At 34.7% G+C, this 25699-nt stretch overlaps 1 protein-coding gene across 1 annotated transcript; it reads right to left on the reverse strand.

The window, feature by feature from the left end:
- Window positions 1-1876: 1876 nt before the first annotated feature.
- LOC132308505 (universal stress protein PHOS32-like) lies at window positions 1877-9420 on the reverse strand. Its single transcript, XM_059806599.1, has 3 exons — window positions 8563-9420; window positions 2558-2603; window positions 1877-2137 (listed from the first exon to the last, which is right to left on the reverse strand). The coding sequence occupies exons 1-2, from the start codon at window positions 9266-9268 to the stop codon at window positions 2596-2598; spliced, it is 714 nt and encodes a 237-aa protein (XP_059662582.1). The 5' UTR covers window positions 9269-9420; the 3' UTR covers window positions 1877-2137; window positions 2558-2595.
- Between the last annotated feature and the right edge of the window lie 16279 nt (window positions 9421-25699).

Consider the following 25699-nt stretch of genomic DNA (forward strand, 5'->3'; position numbering starts at 1 on the left):
ATATATGAAAATAATATTATAATTCGGGTTGAAAATTTTTAACCCAAACCTAACTCTAATTGTAAAAATAATTGTCCAAACTCGCTAAAAATCGGACTAAACTCGAGTTGAGTTCTAGTTTTCCAACCAAAATTGCACCCCTACTTTTTTTTTTCTCTCTCTTCTGTCTTATTCTCTCCGTCTCTCTCTTAATTTTTTCGGCTCTACGTCCCTCTCTCTTATTATATACAGTACTAATCTCTCTTCTATTTTTTTCCCATATCACCATACTGTTTCTTCAATTTATATTTTACTGTATAAAAAAATAAGGAAATAAATCACCACCAACTAATTAAAATAGTCAACGCTCCTTTTTCTACATATATATACACACACACACGGAGTATATATCAAAGCTCATTTATATATATATATATCCTTTTTCGGAAAATAAAAAAGGAAAAAAACTGTAATGCTAGAAACCTAAAAATTAATGAAAAACTGTTACAAGTTTAAAATATGTATACAAAACATGCTACTTATAAAGAAAAATAAATCATATATAGATTATTAGGGTTACTATATCCCTACCATAAAAATTGATCAAAATTACTCGATTCTCAAAACTTTTCCAAATCGAAAATTTCGAAACCTATTTACGATCGATCGAATTAAACAACTTTAATTCTTACACCACAAACTAAATCTTTTTTACTTTTTATTTTTTTTATTGATAAGTATGCACCACAAACTAAATCTTACTCCCCAAACCTTAAATTTTAAGGAGAAGGATTGAACCGAAAAAAAAAAGTGACTAAGGCTCTATTCTGTTTTTTTTTTTTTTTTTCACCGTTCTCTTTATATATATACAAATATGTGCTAAGGAAATCAAAGCAATCAAAACAAAATTAGCAAATATATAATGTATATGTATATATATTTCTCTCTCTCTATATATATATATATATCTCCATCTTTTCTTATAATTCTTTCCGTTTTGGGTCATTTTTATAGATTCGATATGTTGTATACGAAAGTTTTATGTACGTATATATTAGATGTTTGGTTTTATGTATGTATATATTAGAAATTTGGTAAATATGAATTTAACTGAACCTTCAAGTCAATTTTTTTTACATCCACCGAGAGAGTAATAATTCTATTATTGAATATAAAATAAAGTATAAATACAAAATTGTAATTTATCACTATAATCGGGGGTTGATCTTTCCCCATCCTACCCTATCCCATAACCATGGGAATCTTCAATATTAATCCCCATCACTGCCCCCAAAATCATTTAGCCACCCCCATAACAGGGATCGTATTTTGCTACTACTAAAATGAACCAAAAAAAAGAGTTAAAAATTAAAATAGAGAAATAAGCTTAATGATGAGGATAGTTTTGTCAATTAACATGATTGATATTTTGTGAATTATGACTTTTGATAACAAAAGAGCTATTGTTAAAAAAAATTGTTGACCCGCATATGAGTGACATTAACCAAAATCCCAGAGGGTGTTAATGCAATTTACCCATATATATATACACACACTGATATATAAAAGATTATGTCATATTAAAAATTGATATTACAAATCTGAAGTTTTTAATGCAACAACTATAATTATACATTGACTATAATTATTCCATGATACAGATCATCCATTTATCGCCCTACATGGTTAACACGGACCAACCGATATTCATGCATATATTATTACCTGAACGTTCAAATTCATTTTCCATACTAGGTAAAAAAAAATAAAAAAAAATAAAAAAATCAAATTTTGAAGACAAATATTTACACACATGTTGAATCTTAATTAGCCTAAGCCACTATCTATATGGACCATAGAAGGTCCTAATTGGCTAGATCAAGAACATTGCAAAACAAAACAGAACCGAGCATCAAGTACATATTAAATAAAATGGATTGATCCAACATATCACAGATTAAGTATGATGTTTTTGGTAGACCTGGTGAATTATGAATATAACAAAAACTCATCAACCATACAAGATACAACTTCCCAGAGTTGACATTCATAAGTGAGTACATTGTTCATATACATGACATAAATCCAACAATCAAGATTGACTAATCAGTTCTCAAACAAGTCATTTTAGGTTTGCAGACTCCAACGCCGTCTACACCTACAGCAGCAAAAGGCCAGAAACATCATAAGAGTTTCAAAGACATGGAGTCAACTGCCACATGATTAGAGACATAAATTTATAACAGATGGTTGCGTTATGTGGCTTGCAGTGTGCTTGCGTGTTGTTTCTATGGTAGTTAAATTTCGAGTCTAAGGCAAGAAAAACTAATGGGCTGTCAAGATCTAAATATCTAATTAGGAGGGACTGCTAAAACAATTTAGGAGACAGTTGCAAGGAAGGAGCAGGATTTCAAATATAGAAGGAAAACGCGAATCATTAGTGAGTAGGCACTTTCACATGATCTCGCACGCTCAGCAGCTAGATCGAGAATGCTATGATATTACACTCAGCTGCTGAGGTCATGAGCTCACTGTGAAAGTGCGCTCATAATAGAATAGATCTTACTAAAATGCATACCTGCAATTACGAGAACACACCCCGACCCCAAGTTTCAGCTAGGTTTCTGCCACAAAAAGAATAAACATACAATAAAGTCACTTTAAAAGGAGGTGAACCAAATAGAAACAAATTAATCTAGCCTCCAACCATAATCCTGAGAAGCAACACTAAATCAATTTCAAAAAAATCAAACCGTTGTTGTAATAATGATATGCATACGATAACAATTCCAACATATATAAATGCTACATTTTTGGTTAGTTTTTATAAGGAAGTTTAAGAAACATGTGCTTGTGTTTCAATTTTTTAAGTGACCCTGTTCTACTTTATCAAATAAAAATAAATAAATAAAGAGAAAAAAAATAAACAAAAAATAGATAAAAGACTCCAATTACAATTCAAAAAAAAAAAATGATGCAAGAAACAAATACGGAAGATCAGAAAATACTTGCTAAGAAGTCTCAAGAGTTCAACTTGCAGTTAGGACTCCCAACGCAGGACATGTTTAATTTCTCATAGAAATATTAAAGATACCATGATTTACGTAAACAAGTCAATTTACACACTCATGGCTGATTTTCTCGGATCAAAGCACTATAAAGTACCCATTCCATTGCCAATTTGCTTTTGAAAATAACAAACAGAACTAAAACATTAAGCTGTATTCTGCCTAGCTCCTAATGCTTCAGATCTTAAAGGGTAAAGTGAAGAAAACATTCCTAAAGTATACTCCACATAGTACTTTCACCTCCTATTTTAAAAAGTATTATTAACCCCCTTACTCTTTAAAAATTGAGCGGAATCACCCCTCAAATTACGTTTTGCAAAGATCTGACATAAGGTCATGTTGTAATGTCCATTTTGCCCTTTTACTCTTCCGAAAATGCCCAAGGAAGTGTGTATGATAATAATTTCATAGTAGAGGGGTGTTATGTGCACGATAACACAATCCAACATAAGCCGCCACCACAGCGCCACCGAGGAGCTCAGTCGAGTCGGCTCAACGGAGGTCCTTTTCATCGTCGTCCATTTCATTTCGTTTGATAAGATTTCAGAAAAGCACAATTCGAATGGGAAGGTATTCAATGTGGTTGATGGGTTCGGCGGCCAAGATCTTAATGGGTTTTTGAGAGAACAGAGGATCAAGATTGGGAAGATTCTGCATGGAGGGATTAATGCAAAGGCCAAAATTGTGCTCTCTGGACCTTCAAATGGTTCAGAAATACTTATAAATCACTACTAAATTTGATTTGTGTGACCAATAGGCATATTCATATTGATGTCATCTCATCATTGCGTATTGGTCACTTTTCCGTTTGATTTTTATTTTGGTGGATTATTGGGTTTAGAGTGGTATTGGGTGTATCTAATGTTATCTAATTTCATTTTCCTTAAAAAACGGTCTTAGGGTTTAAAATAGATTATAACTAAAACAATGAAGTACATCAATAGAAAAGGAAGATATATGTAGGCAGCCACTACCCAATACCAGCATCACCATCGAGTCCAATCGTCATTCCAGCCGAAAGCCCTGCGACACCGCAAGCAAGACGGACGAGACGCGGGCATAACCATCAAACAGGGTAATAGGATTTGGCCTTAGGGTTAATCCTTGTACTAAAATAATAACAAAAATATACATATACACACACACTGTGTGACTGGTTCAGCGCCAACTGTGAGGACGAAGGCAATGAGGTGACTGTGTTCGTATACACACACTGTGTGTGACCGTGTGTACCCTTTTCCGTCATTTCACAAAATCATGTTTTTTAAAATAATATGTATAATGCGTATGTAAGGACAATTTAGGCATACTCTACCTTAAATGTGTCAGGTAGAACTTATTTGCACAATATGATACCTTAGGGGTGTTTTCCGCACACGAGGGGTGTGATACACATTACACACTATAAGCATACTATAAAGGGTATTTTCTATACTTTACCCGATCTTAAATTACAAAATAAAAGCCTTTCTTTTGGTCAATTATCACGCTTTAGACAGTGAACTTATCCTCATCTCATTTGTCTGAAGTTTCCAAAATAGTTTTTCCGAGTTGCAAATTTTGGGTAAAATGTGATACAAGAGAGTTCTACAATATGATGGAAGTAGCTTACATAATGTGATTTCTAGAGTTGCATACATAATGCATACTGGTAATGGAATGGATGTAGTTACAACAAGTACAATCAATTGACCACTCTCAACGGAAGAACATTCCTCTCCATTTCCGAAGCAAAATGCTCCCTAGTTACATGATGGAGGCATTTACAACAAGTGCCAATAATCTGCCACCCTCAACAGATATGTAGCTGTTCACTCCAAACCACACCTAGCCATAATATCTAAGTATGAGTTCTGGTCCAGCTATCACTATCCAATGCCATAAAACAAGACCAACAGATTTGAAATCAAAGCCATGTACCTTCAATGAATAAGGCTACAAAGTGCATGATTCGTCTAGCAGACATTTTTACTTGCGTAGTTTCATCATGTTGTAATAGAAAAAATATCAGTCTTTTAGACCATTGATATTGCTGCATGATAGGAGTCAAGCCACAGAAACAATATTATACAGTCAACCAAACACAGCACATTCTTAAAACAAGAGGACACGCGTACAGCAAGGACAGGAATATATAGATATGTATTATGCTTTTCTATTATATACATGTACGCAAAGATGTTTGTACATGTATACAAATTTCTAGTATACTTTCAAGCATGTAGGTATGTGTAAAAGCATACTTATGATAACTGCAGGCACCCTTATGAAAAATATTGATTGCAGTACACTTCTCTCTTTAGGTATAAGTTATCAACAAAGACTGAACTATGTAGCAAAAGCACAAAAAATTAGAAATGGCATGTGCACAAAATACAAAACGGGTATGTTGATGCAGCAATCCTAAAGAAAAAAAGATATGGACTCGATGTGGACATGGCATTGTATAAATATTTTGTTGTGATCACTTCTGTTCTCCCAAGGTATAAGTTCTAAACAGGCTCTAAATTGAGTGCCAAAGACACAGAAACAAAATATGCACACAATACAAACAGATGCGTCAATACAGCAGATCCTAAAATGTTAGGATATGGACACGGCATGGATACAGCGATATATAAATATAAATTTCTGTGTATATACATTTATTGAATAAGAGAACAATATAATTTTGAATAATATAATTTATAGAGTTAATGATTAGACTAAAGAAATATCATAAAGGTTATAATATTAAATTTCCACAGCCACTCTCATGCTATATTTTTACGATTAGATTCTTAAGAAGTGTCCATTGCATTTTTACTTGTCACCGTCATGCATACAATTTCCATTTTTCTTAGAATAAGAAAGATTTGACACTTTTGAGTTTGCTCATATTGATTTCAGGATTATAGGACATTGTTTCTTCTAAAATGTGTTTGTGCTACATAACTACATAAGTCATTTTTTTGAAGTATTTGAGACATGTCGGTGAAGTGACCAAAATGAATTATGAATATGTTTATAAGGTGTCAAACATGTGTTTAAGACAGCACATTCGCCTCTATTGTATTCCTACAAAATGGAATTTTTAAGTTGAGAGCCCCTAACCTTCGATTCGATCCCACACAGAAACAGAACCTTAAAAGAAGGGTTTATAAATTTTAGAGTCTATATAAACCACCCCTTACATGCATTTCTTTTATAAATACTACAATATGCTTTTTCTATAATAGGAAGCCCGTCACTTTAATGAAATTTTACTTACTAGAAAAAATAAAATAAAAAAGAAAGCCCGTCACATTAACTGACAAGTCAATTGCATCTTGATGACCGCTAGAGAAGTGTTGGCTACAGGTCCTAAATTAGGGATGTTTTTTTAAACTATAGACGTGTCTTAAAAGTGGTCAGATATACATCCACGTGTGTCCATAAAGTGTCAATGGCCACTATAAGTATAAATATAAATAGCACATACACAAATCCAAGAGATGAACATAATACAAGGATATGCTGACACAAAAATAAAAAGAAAATAAAAAATATGAAAAGGGCCATGGACATGGCATAGACATGGCAATACATAAATGTAATATTTTTACAAGATACATCTACTATACAAGATGATTATCCAAATTTGGTAATTTTCTTTCTATAGCAGGAATTGTACAATGTGGAAGATGACACTAAACAAATATCATAAAAATAGTAACAATATAAACTATTATTCTCCTACAAACTTCCATTCTTATAATTATATTCTTATTATAAACTAAAATGTTTATTGCATACTAGACTGTTGGCGATCCATCAAATGTCGTATTTCTCAAAAAATAAAAATAAAAATAAAAATAAAGAAGAAAGGTTGGATACTTCTGGGCAAGTCCATTTTTGTTTTCAAAATTGTTGTATATGAAACCTTCTACAGATGTGCATGTGCTACATAAATTGTTTGTTAGGAATGTTTAACATGTGACATTCAAGAGGTTTCAGACACATGCCTAGGGGTGTTCACAAACCATCAGTGTACAACACGAGTGCAAAACCTTACTGTGTTCGTGCTTATTAAATACAACTCCTCCATAGAACTATTCATATGCAAGTCATATATTGATGCACAGCCACCGTGACATGAATAATACTCGCTAGGCAATTACTGAAGCTTATCCATTCAAGCATCCAGCAAAAAAGTTACTTTGGAAAAATTACAACTTAAAAGCATTTCTTTACTGCTATAAGAAGGGCAATTACTGAAGCTTATCCATTCAAGCATCCAGCAAAAAAGTTACTTTGGAAAAATTACAACTTAAAAGCATTTCTTTACTGCTATAAGAAGGGGAGTCCACATCTCTATCACATAAGATTCAACATTCATGGCAATCTGGGTAAAATTGGCCTGACTGCAGATTAGCAGCAATCAAATTCATCGAGTTCTCAAGAAAACAACTAACAATTTTACATCAAAGTGAACTGCAGATTAAAAGCATTTCTTTACAGCTATAGGAAGGGGAATCCACAATTCTATCACATAAGATTCAGCATTCATGGCAATCTGGGGAAAATTGGCCTGACTGCAGATTAGCAGCAATCAAACTCATCAAGTTCTCAAGAAAACAACTAAAAATTTTACATCCAAGTGAACTGCAGATTAAAAGCATTTCTTTACAGCTATAGGAAGGGGAATCCACAATTCAATCAAATAAGATTCAGCATTCATGGCAATCTGGGGAATATTGGCCTGACTGCAGATTAGCAGCAATCAAATTCATCTAGTTCTCAAGAATACAACTAAATTTTTTACATCCAAGTGAATTTCACCATGTATATTTGCCATCGCAACTGCTGAAATTGAATCTTATTGAATTTTCTAAAGGATTTTGAATCTCTCATCAACACAACTGATGAACTTTAATCTTATTGAATATTCTAAAGGATTTTGACTCTCTCATCAACCACCACCCACACTCTCTCGCAATAATTTTAGAGATGGATGTGGCACTCATCAAGCAGCAAACACCAAAGTATAGGACAATAGGCACAATTTAAATCAACTATCATTATGTTCCAAAGCCACTTTCTCTTTCCTCTTAAGCCTGATTAATTTTCTTTTATATCTTGGTTCCAAGCAATATAAATGTGAGATTTTCTTGCCGAAGCACTATACTCTTCTCACTTGCATTAAAATCACCACAACCTACTCATATGAAAAGGTCAATATATCAATGTCCTTCCCACCATGAACATAACAGAAGCTGTCCGTGCACACTATTGTCACAACTACGGATATAGTATTAATCATTTCTGAAGTAACAAAAAGAACAAACTGAGTGTGTTTCAATTTAATAGATCACTTGTAGAAAACATAAATATTTGACCTCCTAATCACTAGGAGAAAGTAATGCATTCAATTTAAGCCAAATATATATATATATATATATGAGAAACCACAATTACCAATAATTTTCAACTATACCAATGCAAACTAGAATAACAGCAACAGTTTTTTTTTATCAAAGTGTGACAACAATCTAACCTTTCCTATCATCAGTGGCATCATGATACACGAGTTCCTCCTCATCCTCCGCAGCGGATGCTACCGAGACAACAGGATCACCACCAGCATTATCCGCGTCTCTGTCCTCCGGATACCTCACAACCACCACCGGACACACACAGTGACGCACGCAGTAGTCGCTAACACTCCCGAGCCGCCTACTGTTTTCACCCCTTGTCGCCCCAAACCCACGGCTCCCCATGATCACAGCGCTCAACCCAAGCCTCTCAACCTCCAAGCAAAGCCTCTCCTTCATGTCGTGGTCCTTCACGATATGGATCTTGAAAGGTATATGTGCCTCCACCAATGGTTGTGAGAGATCGGAGGCTTTGGTGGCGGTGAAGGCGTCAAAGTCATCTTCCAGCTTTTGCTTCTCCGTTGTGTCGTCGACCATGGTTAGGTCGACAGATCCCCAGTCGGCGCCGTAGAGGACGGAAGTGGGGCGGACGTGAACGAGAATCACAGCGTCTCCTGGGCGGAGATAGTGATGGACCGCCCATTTGACGGCGAAGGCACTTTCGTCGCTTAGGTCGACTGCTATTCCGATCCGGCGTTGGGCGTTAGCCGTAGGGGTGTTGGTGGCAGAAGTGGTGGTGGGTTGGGGAAAGCGTGGAGAGGATGTTCTGATTTTGATGGCAGCGATTGGCGGGAAGTCAGATTCCGGCGGGGTTTGTTGAGGTTGCATCGTGTGGAACAAAAAATTAGGGTTTGTTCTTCACCTTCCTCCGATCGTTGACTGCGTAAGTTAGGGCTTTCTTTGGGGTGGCTTTTCTTCTCCTAGTGAGTAGTAAGAGTAGTAAACATGAGAATTTAGTTGTGGCGACGACTCAGTGGCGTAATGGCGTTGTCTACGTCTTCTTTCTTTTTCTGCAATTTTGGGCCTAAAAATAATTCTTTGGGCTGAAACTGACATAAGAGATGATGGTTTGGGCCACCTCCATAACACAGTAAAGCCCATGTAAAAATTGGCCATGGATATTGTCCTGTTTTGTTTGGTATGGTATGTAATAGTGCCCAGTTCATGCTTTGTCAGCCATTAAAAAATAATAATAATAATAATAAATTATTCAATGATTTATTATTATTATTATTATAATTATAATTATTATTTTTTACCATCTTTCAGTTCTCTGGTCTGTATTGTGTGTCTATATATTCCATCTTCTCCCTGTGATGGCACGCTTGAATTAAACCACTCCATACAGGAACAATGCAGTCAGTGGATTTACTCTTCCAACATGGTCATCTATACCAATTACTAGACTCTCATTTGAATATTCGAAGAAAGTCAAAAGATAAACATCTTAAAACGAAATACAATGAAAACACTGGATCTCCATTTTAGGCTAAGCAAGATAAGTTTTGTATTCCTCAACAAAAAATTCCCAATACTCCAAGGCTTTTAGTATACACTTTGATAGAATTCAAAAGCGAAAGTGTGTTTGGGAGATCTGTAATGCAAGTTTTGATCAGCATTTTTAGTGGATAAAAAAGCACTGCTACAAACTGCTAGTATCTGAGGTCTTGTGATTTGGGTCACATTTCTTGGCTTAGTCAACGTGGCATTCTTGCCTTACAAGTTTGATGGAGAGACTAGGACGGGAAGCAAAGAGAAGTAGGAGAAATTCTTTGTAGGAAAGAAGTGAAATGATTCTGCATATATGTCTATCATTCATAAATCATGTAAAAGATCTTTGCCTTTCCAGCATTGCATCACAGAGCCTTCACATCACCCAAACGTTATGTACTATCTCTTACAATATTTGCACCTTCAGAACTCCAGCTAGCAGTGACAGCAGCAACAGTTGCTGGATCTCTCTCTCGACAACACCCATGACAGACCTTCCTTCTAACCATTCCCATAATTGGTTTCCAATCTATCTTTCCGGAGTTGAGATTCACCGCCAAGTTTCTCGATCCCATGATTCAAAAACTCCACCAGAATGGAGAATGGGCTGAAAAGAATGCCAGCATGCAACGCTCTCACTATCTGTGGCTGATATATCCCACTATATCCATCAACCGGGCCATTACAAATGATTTCTCCCAAACTCTCTCTTGGGGATCGAAGGGTAAGAGTCTCAGAAATAATCTTTAATTTTCCATAAAACAATATACCACCCAAGTCTATTGGTCTTGGTCCGTACCTAATCCCATTAGTTCTACCCACCTCCTTTTCAATTTTCTCAAGTACTCCCAATAGTTAATGAGGCCCAAGTTTTGTAACACCTGCAGACTTGAGTTTTTATACACTGATTATCATGTTGACAATACATATATGCACAAATTAAAATTATAGGAAAAATAAATTATTAATAATAATGAAAAGGAAGAATGTGTGACTTTTAGAATCTGGACTCAATGAATCAATTTGAATATATATGAAAAGAATAAAAAACGAAACAGACACAGTCAGAAAAATGAAAACACTTTTTGTCCGCTTAAAGTTCATTTCATTGTATGCTCTCTCCAATGGCTAAAAGTTCATTTCATTGTATGCTGTCTCCAATGGCTAAAAGTTCATTTCAATATTTGCTCTCTTTCAATTGTTTCTCCTCAATATTTACACCTGATTGAGAACAACCGTTTCAATTCTTTCAATTGTTCCAAGTATGAGAACACCCATTTTTTTGCCAAATACTAGGTTTTCTGTAGTCTTAAACTCCCAACACACTGCAAAATGGGGAAAATACACTCGTTACATTATTCTAACCGCCTAAGTTAATTATTTAAATACAAAATTGGCACAAGTGATTTCATATCCAGTATGACCAATTGAGGTGTTCATAGACAAATTTTAGGATTAAATTTCTCTCTTTGAGTAAATTCACGAGCTCTTTTAGGCCTATATGTCTAATCTGACAACTCTTTTGTGGTATAATATGACTTTAAAAGTAAAGAAACTTAAAATTAGATTTTGAATTCGGATACAATATTGCTTCCAATTTATGGAATATCAGCAAATAAATTCTAGCTGGAGCTGAGTTTCCCGATTAGATAAAAACACAAATCAGAGTCATTATGGTAATCAAATTGTCAAAGTTGAATAAAGGTTACTCTACAAGAATTCATCAAACCTCTAAACCCACATTTTGTGGGCGCCAGCTGCTTGAAGATCTTCATGTCTAAAGTGGCCTTTCAACAACAAAACGTTGAAATTGATACGCAGCTGCCTTTTCACACACTGATCGAACACTTCAATCGCAAAATGCACAAATAGAAGTATTGTATGTATTAATTGATTCAAAAAAATTTCACATACCAACACTAAGATTCAAAAAACCATCTTGAAATCCTAATTCTTAGATTTGAAAAGGCCGAAACAAACACAAAAATTGAAAAACAAAGCTAGTACTAACCATAAATATATATGTTCAGCATATCCAAGATTCAAGAAGATCAACAAGAGACCCCAACAAAACAGCTCTGTAAAACAAGAAAAATGAATTCAGTATAATAATGCACATTGCGTTTTGCAAGGAACTAGAGAGAGAGAGGGGGGGAGGGCGAGTAGCTTTCCGGCCGGCGGTTTCAGGCTGTAAAAGTACAGCACAACGGCACCTCTGAAGATGTTGGATTTTTTGTTCCCGGGAAAAGAGACACCTAGTGGAATTGTTGTTACCACGGTAAATTGAGTGGCATTCATTAGTCAAGTACCTAAAATGCCCTTCATCCCCATGCAAAAAGATACTTGTAAATTGAGTGGCAGAATAGGGATGCAAAATTTGTTCACGTTGAAAGCCCGTGTCCCTGTAATTATCTTGAAAAACTCTATTTTAGAATAAACTTATATTTTTTACTCCATATCGGAGTAATTACAAGGACAAAACTCCATGTCAGAATAAATGTCCCCTTAAAATAAATTAAATTAAATTAAATTAAAAATTAAAAATCAACGTAGTGTCAACTACACATGAGCTGGAATCCTCAGCATTGGCCCAACCCAAAAACAAAATGTATGAGAGAGTGCGGTTTTTAGTGAGGAATTACTAAAAATAGTGTAGGAACATTTTAAAAATTTTAACAAAATTTGTAAGTAATACAAATTTTGTAAATTAAAAAAAAAAAAAATTCAATAGGGTGAGGCCCCCACCAGGCCATTAATGAGTCCGTGCCTAGTTGGGGCCTAATAGAATTGTACAACAAATACAATGGTCTCAACTCATAAGTACGAGTGTTGAGATTTATCCATACAACAATACTATCACTTCCTAAGAATGTTCCATCCTCTCCTCTCTCTTGAGCTCTCAAATTGACATCTCATGTACTCATCAAACCAACTTCACAGGTCTCCCTCATGAATACAAATTTAGTAAGTTTCTCTTTTATTTTCAATTTTTTGTGGCATATTTTGTACCATTTTTATTATTAAAAAAATAATTAAGTTGGGATTATTAAATTTTGATATCAATTGGATAGGAAGTCCAATTATTTGATAATGGAGTGTAAGTGAAGTTTTTCTCTTCTGTGTTTTTTTTTTTTTTTTTTTTGATAAATTAGGGGAGTTAGGCACTCTACCAATTAGGACATTAAATGAGCAATGCGGAGTTGAAGTGAAGTTAACTTTGTAAAGTGGATTAGGACTGGGTCTCGAACTGCAACTTTTTCCAATCCAAGAGAGAATCCCAAATATGTATATATATATATATATATATATATATTGTACGTAATTGATACTCACACACAGTTGTCTTTTCTATATCGCTAGGCCACTGACCCGTTGGTGTTTATATGAATATATATAGTTCTAAAATAAATTTGTTTTTAAAAAAGAAAAAACACAAAAGTCATGGGTTGTTAAGCGTTTATTCATTATTATGTCAACATTAAAATTTTATTAAAGGTTTCATTATTTTATTCAAAAGTTTTAATCGGGAGAACAGGCAGCAGGGCTCTGTGTTTTGTCAATCCGTAACTGATCAACTCGAGAAGAATAGGAGGACTCCTTTTTTTCTTTTTTGGGTAAGTCACAGAACTCTTATTTTAATGGTTTGATATAGTCATTTTACGTATTTATTTATTTTGTGAAATTTTAAATTGTTTATTGAACAGTAAAAAGAAAAGAAAATTGATCTGAATTTAAATAATGCTTATGATTTGCGAGCAATCATTCTATCCATCTTAAATATTCATTTTCTTTTCCTAAATCCCATTTTAACTCTTTGAATTAAGACAACGTACTCATGCAACTTAATTTTCTTTGCTAAAAATTAAAAAAAAAATAAAAAAGAGAGAGAAAAAATTCCTTGAGAAATCCGACCGATGGTTCATTTGAATGTTTAATTGGATATCAGTACTTATGGTTCATTTGGATGTATGATTACGTAAATAATTGGTTATTGGTGTTAGATTTGGAGTAAAAGTGAAGGTAGAGCTACATTTGAAAGGTATATTTTATATAAGATCATTGTGTAGTTATAAATAGAATTTTACATTGAGATGGATTTGAATAATATTTTCTATATTACGATTTGAAATCCACATAATAAGACGCTAAAATCATTCCAATTGAAAGTTAAATGAAAATGATTAAACTAAACCAAAAATATTTCTTGGAAGATTAAATCAAAACCAGCTCATTTAAAGTATTTTGATGTTATGTTTGATAACACCGAATCGGCCTCTTGAATTTAGAATTAAAAAATATTTGTATCAAATTTAAACTAACTCTTCTAATTTCAAATTTAAGACACCAATTAGAACCTCTCAAACTTAACATAAGCCATGATGTAACTTTAGGATTTGACACAAAATGAGATCACACCTCGTAAATTATCGGATTAATAGTTTGAAAAAAAAAATAAAAAATCAGGAGAATGGTGATCACACAATAATAGTTTTTATTGTACCTTCCGGGAAAAAATAATATTAATAATATTATTGTAGAAAAAAGATCAGGACACAAAATTTATTAAGTAAAGTATATATGTTAATGATCGCCAAATTAAACAAGTTCATCTACCATATGTGTATAGCTATATATATATATATATATTTATATATATGTCTGACGTTGATCTAGCAGAAAGATATCTCAGCCATTACATGAAATGTAGAAAATATTAATGAAAGAGTATAAAAAAAGAACAAAAGAAAAGAAAAAGATAAGCTGGTCAGTAGTAGGGACTGGTGATGACTGAGCATCCAATCAAAACGGAGTTGGAAAAGCTTCCATAGCTTTAGTTCTACTGAAACTACACACTACCAGTCTCCTGCACATTTATATACTAATTACATATTGTACTACTGTATAAAATTTGTACGTGTATATATATATATATATATATATATATATATATATATATATATATTATAGTAGCTGATAGAAGCCTGGTGCCAAGCAGCAGTAGTAGCAGGGAGAAAGAGCAGCCACTCAGTCTGGTGGTTATATATGCTACACTGAGTGTTAGGCTTCCTTTTATTAATCTTTTCACGTATTTTGAAGCACTACTAAAGGGGTTTGTTGACTCCCATAAAAAGAAAGTGCAGAGAGGCATTCCTTGTGTTTCAGGCTTTCAGCACATACAACATATATATAACCCAACTCTCTGTAACTGCAAATCTCGATCCCCTGCCCCTATATTACTTTTCAAACCAACAAATTCAATTAAGAGAGAGAATGTGAGTGAGTTAGAGAGAGAGAGATAGAGAGAGAGTGCTACCTAGGGTTTTGAGGGTTGCAGGTTTTTACTGTACGTCCAATTCTGTTTTCCAGCTAGCTCTTCCAACCATTTCTTTTTTTTTCTTTTTGTTAATTAATTTCATTAGTTTTTAAGAAGTACCATAAAACTAGACAGATAAAAATGTAATATATGCTAGCTTAATTACATATACCTATATAAAGTACATATAATGCGAATACAATATTATAAATATTATGGCTAGACTACTGAACACATGTTACACACATAAAAATGGTTTAGATGTACTTGGTTCTCAAGACCAAACAAATAGTAAGTACTTTTGGTACCTTACAACCCCAGAAGATGTTGAATAATAGATTAAGTTGATTTCAATAGTATTTCCACAACTTGCACTGAGCCCTAACTTACAGAGTCACACACACACACACACACACCATAGCTCAAGAGAATCATCAACATGCCATTTTGAGACAATTAACGGCCTCATGCATGAGGATTAGCAACTCACTGACACAATCTGGGAGAGAGAGAGAGAGAGAGAGATTTTTGTCATATCAAATTAAAAAAGTACTTCTGTTTTAAATTCACTTGATTAATATGGCTCACAACTGATCCTATATAGGAAACAATGAAGATCAAGTACTAATCGAAGACCAATTTTAATTAACATCACAATATATATATAGCTGAGAAAAGTAAAAGCAACTCACTGACACAATCTTGGAGAGAGAGAATATGTGTAACTCTATTCTGGAGGTGATAATACTTTTAACAGACAAAAGGGTAAGTAGAAAGCTGTGTTTGGGTTGTTCAATCAGATTCAATACACAGAAATATGATAAGACAAAAAAACCAAAACAGGCCAATTTTGGGTAATGCTAATAAGAAAGCTTGAGAGACAAATCAATGGAATTAGAGGGATCAACACCAGCAGCATATGTTGTAGGGAAACAAGAAGCTTCCCCAGCAACTGAAGCTTCTGAAAACCCCAGTTTCAAGTCCTCGTGACAAGTGCTTCTTCTACTGCCATCTTTCCCAGCTGGAAAGAACTCATACTCCATGAAAACACTTTCTTTCCCTGCACTTGAACAACTTCCCTTCCTGTGAACCGCCACAACCTCTGCCTCCTATATATATCTCACCCATTAAACACAACCCATCAAAATTTCTTTCATATATATAAATACTAACTACACCAATCTAAACATCCATTTATATATGTGTGTGTGTGTGTGTGTGTGTTTATTGCATATATATATAAGTGAAAGTTGCAGTTATATATATATATGTGTGGGATTTTGAAATATATTCGTGACTGCTATGTGATCTGTTTTTAGGGGCCGGCTATGTATACCTTGTCAACATTGTGACCGGAGTAACCAGCAAGACCAGGTGCTCTTCTAGTACTCTCTCCATTGATGTTTTGGCTGTTTCTAGGGCTGAATCCGAAAACATTACAGCCATTCATTGGAGATATGTCTCTGTGCATGTCTCTCATCACTCCATTACACACTAAATTTTCACCATTCATGCGCTTTTTCTACAACAAATAACAATAACATCAAAAACCCAAAAATCAAAATCAACCAATAAAATCTAACATATGTAATTTAGAATAAGATGTAACGTTTATCAGGGTTTAGAAGACCTTATGGCAAACACCACAACGCTCAGAGTAGCAGCCTCGCATGTTTGGCATTGAAGAGAGCTCCGTCGAGGTCTCAATGCCATTTCCAACCCTGAAACTCCGAGTCGAAGCTCCAACTCCAAATGGATCTACAACCAGCGAATCAGTATACACACCACTAACGCCAGAACTACCGGAAAATCCATGAAAACCACCATTTCCGAATCTTTGGATCAACAAAGCCTGGTTCAAACCTGACTGATCACCGACGCCGTTTGTAGACGAATAGGGACTGTACTTTGCGAGCTGTACTGGAACACCGATCCGAGTCGGATCAGGGAACGAGGATGGGAGAAGATGAAGTGGGTTGATCTCAGTCATCTTCTTCCACCTCTCTTGCAATCTCAGCCGTTCAAGCTGAGCCACACCCATACCTCTCTGAGGCTGCTTCTTCTTCTGAGTCGACTCGTTCAGCTTCGATTTTCTCCTTCCACTCAGTTTCCCGCTTTCAGACCTTGCTTCTTCAGACCCATTAAAGCCATTTGTGTTCTCATCATCACAAGCCATAAGAATAGAAGTAGCCATCAACAACCGACGATGAAAATGGTTTTTAAGAGAGAGACAGATGGGTTTAGAGAGAGAAAGGGAGAGGGAGTATTTTCTGTGCAGAGAACCAACCAGATCAAAGTACCGATGAGAAATGCGGAAGGACATAGGCATCCTCTGCTTCTTGTGTGTACTGTGTATATACATAGATATATATACACACTAGAAGTTGATATTCTCACCCCTATTTTGACTAATTCCAGGAAAAATACATTTTTGTCATTCTCTTAAAAGCAATATTGGCCCAAACGCCTTTAACCAAAAAAAATATTGGCCCAAGCGGTTCTAAAATAAAAATACAAATATAGGTGCATTGTAGCAGTGTTAGTTTAGCCAAAACTAGTAACAAATCATTACTTCCAATTTTATATATAATTTTATTGACTGATAATTATAATATCTCAGCCAGCAATATTACTTTCTGGATGTGAGAGGAAAGTGTGACCTACAAGTTCAAACATAGACCTAGACCTAGATCTAGTTGCGCACAATCATCAGTTCATGCACTACACTCAACGGCTCTGATCTATGCTCTCTGATCATGGGAGGTTTGTGTCCATCGGATGGGACGAAGGTGCTCAGTTACAGTTATGATTTACTGAATAACTTTATAGCAGTATATCACATAAAAATCGGCTTTTGGTCTACACTGGTAGTCTGGTAATAATACATTGTTTACCCATCTTCCGAATTAGTATAATAAAAATGATGTGCATTTGAAAAATGAAAATGAAACAAGCTTTACTCAAAAAGTAATACGGAGTAATTAAAATATAATTACAGCTTCTCCTATTTTTGTTACAAATTGCATTCACTAATAATAGCTTAAATGTGAATTTCCCACCAATGAAATTTTAAATTGAGTAATTAAATTTGAATTATATGAAGTACTAGAAATTTTTTTGCTACAGTTCTGAAAACATAATCACTTTATTGAGTTTGTATGAGTGGAAGACCAAAGTTAAAGGATATGGCTTTGAATAGATGGGACAAGAAACATAAGATTCATGTGGTCTATTCTAATTAGCAATTGAGAAAAAATTTGATTGTTTTAATTATTGAAATTCATGTTAAGTAGAAATAATAATTTGAATAAACAAAATAATAAATTAAATTTGTACTAAAAAAAGTTTTCAAAAAAAATTATACTACTTAATAAATTTAGTTCTTTTGTCTCTTCAAATTAATAAAGTGTATACGGACAAAGTCCCGGGACCAGAGACTTGGTGATGGTGGCAAGGAAAGGGGCTGGGTTCTGATATGTTTCGATTTTGAACTCCAACACCTTATTATAATTTCTGATTTAACTAATGTTTATCATTGTGAAGCCGGTTACAACACACTCGGTTTGCAGTTTGAAATGGATCCAAATTCTCAATTTGTAACTTGGTGTAGGGCCTTGACCAAGGGAGTAACAAGTTGGAAAAAAAAAAAGTGTATATGAACGAGAAGAAAGATGAGTCGGCATAAGTTTTTTTTTTTTTTTTTTTTTTCGGATTAAAATTCGCAAAAGTTTTGTTGCTTGAATTCATTAGACCTTAAATTAACAATACTTGTTGAATGATACGTAGTACAATCTTTGGGATTGATAAAAATGTTGAAGAATTGGATGGAACAGCAAATTCAAATCGCGTGACCCAACAACGCGTGTTGAAACGATTCGGGTGAGATCTCTCGAAGATCGGAGCGGAGGGTAGGGAGTACGGTACAGCGCCGTCCTCACCAGTCCCACCCACGCCATAACCATGAAAACAGTGGGAACACTAACTAATAACAGACTGCCACATAAGCAGTTGTAGGTCCCACTTTCCAAATATAGTTCTTCTCATCCTGTAGATCTCAGGCGAAGCAAGGAAAGGATCGGTCTTGATGCAATCTCATCATATCCTGCAAAAGGGAGGCGTTGTTCTAGGTAGAGAATCTGTGGTCCCCATTTGCTATGGTGGGGCCCACATAAAGAGTGAGGTGCGGTGTAGGTGATTCTGCCCGTACGAGGAGGAAGCTGTGGGTATATCTATACGGAACATAAGCGGCTGGGAAGGGGACACGTGGAGGTCATCAGGAGGTGTTTTGGCACGAGTGGAGATGGCAATATGGGGTTTGATGGAGGTGACACGTGTAAGGGTCGAGGAGGTGTGATGTTTGGTTGCTGGTTTTGGGCAGACATGGTGGATTCTGGGTTTCTGGGACGCGGATATGGCTCTGCATGGAATGATTGGGATTTGTGCCAACTGAAACGGCGCGGCTAAAGTGTGATTCCTATGGCTTGGAGGACCACTTCACACGTGCCAGCTCAGCTAATCTGCATTGAGAGCTTTTCTGCCCCCAAACAGCCTTTCTTCCACTCTTTCCAGAATTACCTGATCATCTCTCTCTATAGATTGTATACAGTACTAGATTATATAATATATATATATATATATATATATATATTATATTTAAAATAATTGCTATATAGTAATCATGGTTATTGTACTGTAATAACTTAAATGTAAGTAACATTGCTAGACAATAATTATCTTTTGTGTTTGGGCAGTAAATTATCTAATTTTTACCTTGATCCTAATTGCAAAGATGACGTAAGATGGACGAGGGTGATTGAGTGCATGACTGAAATGGCTTTTCATTGAGCCTAAAGAGCTTTTTGGAAGTGAAGAAGGAAAGAAGCTTTTAGGTGGACATCTTTTTCCTTTCCCTTTGTAAGGAACCATAGAAACAATTCATTCCTTATTTCTCCAAGAATATGAGTTTAGCCTAATAAAATTACTCCTCCCTATCCCCTTCCCTCTTCCTTCCAATATTCATTCTTCCCCCTCGTACCAATCACAACTTAAGACCTTAGCTTTTGATTATTTACAGTTTTAATGAAGTTACTAATTTTAGTTTCAAAATAAATGTATCTCCATCATTTATTCAACAATTAGGTACAAGGACGTGAGAAACCCTATATATAGAAGCAATAAAAGTTGCTCTAACAAATAATAGCATTACCTTAAATTAAACTTGGCATCTAATATAGTTATATATGTTAGCGTCAAAGTTGGAAAAAGGCTTAAAACCTAATGCCTCATAAATAAAGAAAGTATCAGGTCCTACTATCGATTCTTCTTAGGCGTAAACAATTCCTTATATAACGTATGTAACAAAATGTTTTATACAATTAACACATGTAACTGGGGTATTCCCGTGATTCGGACTTGTAATTTATTGAGAAAAATTCTCTTTTATGGTATTTCATGAAAATGTGAAAGATATATTAACGAGTAGAATTGAAGAAATTCCAAAAGTAAAAACCATAAAAGGAAGGAGCAGAAGTCCCTTTTGAAGTTAGTAAATAATATATAGGCAAGTTGATGTAGGGTGTGTGAAGCCAAAACTGTGATACATATACATATGGTGGTGGTACATTAATGTTGGAAATGAGAGAGTCGGTGAGAGCATTGTAGTTTCCTAGTGGGTTGCTATAAGGAAACCAGTAGTTAGAGTAACTGTTAGTTGGGGCTTTATGCAACTTGTGTGAAACCTAATCTGTTTCTGGTAAACATCCCCCCATCCTGTTGTTTGTTTGTCTAGAGGGAGAGAGTGAGCATATCTCACTTCAGATTTCATATCTATACCATTATCTCACTCTGCCACTCCTGCAATATTAATACTCTCTCTCTCTCTCTCTCTCTCTCACACACACACACATGCATGTATATAAGTTATATAACTGCATGTATCTCTCAAGCATATATCATGACTACTACTCACACCACATGGACCATTTGTTGTGACCCTACCCCACACACACACACACACACACACATATACATACTGGAATAGTGTATCTGAGTTGGGCAGAGTAGAAACACCTACATCTCGTACATGTCTCACACTGACATTTTATCATTTTATGGATGGATGGATGAGATCAATGCCAAACAAATTAGGGAGAACCAATCTGGACCACCCGATCAAGAAAAATCAGTGTATCATATCAAATAAGTATTAATCAATGGATATATTGTTTCTTGAACGTAGCTATTTCATACATAAACAATTAGTCACCATCACACCTGTTGGTTGTGTTTGTACCATATAACACTAAATAACAAACTCCCTGGCAGAAAAAGCAAGATATGTACAGGACATGTCTGGGTTTTATATAAGAAACTTGGGCTGCATTTCTGTAGTACATGTTCATGTTCATACACACAAACACATAATTGACATGTATCAATATATATATTAATGACCATAAAAAAAACAATAAGCATTTATTACATGTTTATTTATTTATTTATTTATCTGGTTCTCTGATTTATTATTTCATTAATTTCTTGAAGCAACAACAAATACAAATAAAGCAATACAGAACTAAAGTGGAGGGGACTAAATTAACTGGAGCCTAAACAAGAACAGAGAAGTCAAAATTAGCTGATACAAGAGCTACGGAGCGAGCACATGTCTAGCCTGATTTACAAAATGTAAAGGAGAAACACAGAATATGGGACGGATTGGAGTCCAGGCATGAACAATGTGTGTAGTACTTACCTCATTAAAAAATTATAAAAATTAGTAATATGGGTTAATTTCAGTATTTCACAAAAGCCTCCTAAAATACCTGAACCGTAAACAGCTGTCAACTTACTAAGGGACCACGCCCATGTGGGAGAGGTATGGGTCCCAAAGATTAGTGACGGCAAATCCTGAGATACCCTAGTTAATCCATTTAAAAAAAAAAAAAACCTGGGAATAGTTCCATTTTTATGTCCAAAATAAAAAATAAAAAACTATTGAGTACTAGCTAGAGATTAGCTAGTGATTACCAGAAACTCTTGTTTGCTACTGGGGACTTTGACCTAACCGTAGAACCAACGGTTATATGAAGAACGGGCCTGTAGTGGGTATTTTAGCTGTGGTTCACTTCCCCGCCATGTTAGATCTTTCGTTCTGTTTACTAAGCTATTGGGCCACTCCACATGTCCTCATTTCCTCTTGTAATTTCCCAATGGGCTATATGCCCAATCAATGTTGTACGGATAACTTTACCCAAAAAAACAAAAAAAACAAAAAAAAATGTTGTACAGATAACTACTTACCCAAAAAAAAAGAAAAAAGAAAAAAAAAAAAATGTTGTACAGATAACTACTTACCCAAAAAAAACAAAAAAGAAAAAAGAAAAAAGAAAAAAATGTTGTACAGATAACAACACTTTACACTTGTATATAAAAATTGCTTGAATTTTCAGAAAACAAAAATATTAAAAATTAAAAATAATTCAAGTACTCCTTAAATCCATATTTACGATTATACGAAGTACAAGGAAGCCAGTCATGTCTTCCTTAATTCCACAATTATTTTTAAAGCTCTTGACTCTAGTCTTGGGTCACTAATTAAGGGCATGTTTGGCTAGTATTAATTGGACTTCACGAGAAAAAACATTTTGAGGGAGGATTCTGAGTTCTAACTAATGAGAGCAGGGGGCTGTTAATTGGATTTGCCAGGAAAAACCAGTTAGAGAGTGTAAATAAATAATGACCGTTGGATTGTTTGACCGTGTAATCTAGTGTATGTCGCGGGAAGAATATATTAACTCAACCATTTCCATTGAAACCTATAATATATTAAATTAAATAAAGAATTAAAAATCATCCTCTCTCTTAATATGGTTATTCCTTTTTTCACTTGAGGAGAAAAACGCTCTACCAACTAAATTAGTAGGTTGCCCTATTCCTTCAATTCTCAGGGTCCATTAAATTGCACTAAATCATGGTCAATAAAAAAGATATGCTAATGTATTACTACAATCCATGGCAAACCGTTCTTATTTGATCTAATGTGCAGAAAATCATATTGATAACAATAGATGGATCATAACATGAACTTAATTTGTTCAAATCTGACTAAATGTTTTAAGTGTAGGTAGATCTAAAACAAAAAATGAACATGCTGATCGATATGAAACAAAGTTTTCTACACTTATTTGGCTTAATATTTGCAAATCCGATAGAAAGTTTGACAGTGATAAAATGTTTGAAGGAAATGGAACCAAAATGGACTGTGCGACTGTTTTGAGTTACCAAATGTCAACCTTAGGGCAAAAACGTTGACAAAACGAGGTCGTTTGACTAGAGTTTACCTTGTCCAAGACTCCAAGTTCTTCTACCAAACGACGGATAACGATTCCTCTCCAACACTCCTTCCATAATGACCCTCTCCTTATGCTCCTCCGAATCTATCTCCGGCCAATCAACCTCGTTTTTCGGCGAGTAAAAACAGTTGTTGAGACAAGGAGCACAGAAAAACGACGTCGTAGTGCAGAATATAGCACAAATCCTACCCCAAAAGATCAAGGCCCATAGAGATATACTGAGAAGCAAACACAATCCAATATCTGAATAGAAGTGTCCGCCAACTTTGTTGATTGGAATCATCTGCTCATGCACTTGTTTTGATTGTATTGAATTTGCTCCAAATGATCCGTTTCTTTCGGTTTCAGACGAGGAACATGAGTTGGAAGTTGAGGAAGATGTACATGAAGAACTAAACGATGTCCCACCAATTGTGGAATTGGTTGATGATTCTCCATTCAGATTACTTTCATCAACTGAGGTTACAATTTTCTTGTTTTTGGCAGATAGCTCCGCTATTCCAGCCTTTCTCTTGCGAATCTTCTTAGCCTGTCAATTTCAATGGAAGATAATTTTGTTAATTTAATTAATTTTAAGGAGCGTATTTCATATTTGGAAAGGCAGTAAAAATGAATGAAACTGAAAATCAAGCAGTTCATCACAAGACAAGACTGAAAACAAAATATATTATCACACCCTGATGAATTTGATCTAAAAAACAAGAATCACGTGATCAGACATATATAAAATTGAAGATTAGAAAATGAGACAACAAATTAAGACATCAAAACAATGAGATTGATACTGAAAAATTACCATACAAAAATGAAAAATAAGATTACTAATACCTCAAAAAACACGGCCTTGAGAAGAGAAAAACGTCGGCAAAGCCCTTCCTTGGGACGAAGAACATCTCCGGCGGAAACCGTGGACTTATCTTGAGAAAGAGGTGTCAAAATATTGGGAATCACCATACACTCTTTGCCTCTTACAGAGTTAATAGCCGTACGGTGTGGTTTGAGCGAACTGTCCTTTTTAGAGACCGGTTGATAACACAAAAACAACTTCAACTTGATTCTATGCTTCTGTCTCTTCTCTACAGGCTCCATTGTAAGAATTCACTCAAAAGGTTTCTTGAGAGAGAAAGAGATCGAGAGAAATGCTCAGTGTGTGTGAGAGAGACACAGAGACAGAGAGTGTCTGAGAAACCGAAAGAACGTGTGTTGTATGGTTTTGAGATGGCCGGCTAAGCTGCTCTTAGTCTGCTCCGCTATTTAACCGGATGTGTACTAAATTTGATAATAATAATTAAGACAGATTGCATAAATACAGAGTAAATTATTGTAATAATAATTGTTTCACATTTTCAAAAATACCACTCCCTACTTTTAATACATATTAGAGGATTGTATAAGAGGAACGACTTTGAATAATAAAAATCTATAGCCAAGTTTTCTAAAAAATGAAGTGAGGACATTTTAAAAATTTTAATAAAAATTATAGGTAATTTTATAAATAAATAAAAAATAGAAGCCCCCATTGAGCAATGAGCCCTTCCTGATTGTTACTTATCAGCTTGTTGCCATTGATCAACAGTCCATCTCATATCAAAACACACACACACACACAATAAAAATTATAGGTATTTAACCGGATGTGTACTAAATTTGATAATAATAATTAAGACAGATTGCATAAATACAGAGTAAATTATTGTAATAATAATTGTTTCACATTTTCAAAAATACCACTACCTCCTCTTAATACATAATAGAGGATTGTATAAGAGGAACGACTTTGAATAATAAAAATCTATAGCCAAGTATTCTAAAAAATGAAGTGAGGACATTTTAAAAAATTTAATAAAAATTATAGGTAATTTTATAAGTAAATAAAAAATAGAAGCCCCCATTGAGCAATGAGCCCTTCCTGATTGTTACTTATCAGCTTGTTGCCATTGATCAACAGTCCATCTCATATCAAAACACACACACACACAATAAAAAGAGTTTGACAGTATTATAATTTGAAAAATAATGTAATAATTAGGAGCACTTCAAACGTAACACATTTATATAAAAAATATAGTATAAGATATTAAATTGAAAATATTTGTTACATTC

This window comes from Cornus florida, unplaced genomic scaffold (genome assembly GCF_030987335.1).
Source record: "Cornus florida cultivar Cherokee Brave unplaced genomic scaffold, ASM3098733v1 CherokeeBrave_3.0.0_Hap2_Chr05, whole genome shotgun sequence".
In the NCBI taxonomy this organism is placed as follows: Eukaryota; Viridiplantae; Streptophyta; class Magnoliopsida; order Cornales; family Cornaceae; genus Cornus; species Cornus florida.

Excerpts from the sequence above, each read along its gene's own strand:
- LOC132308505 (XM_059806599.1), bottom strand. The coding sequence starts at position 9,268 with ATGCAACCTCAACAAACCCCGCCGGAATCTGACTTCCCGCCAATCGCT.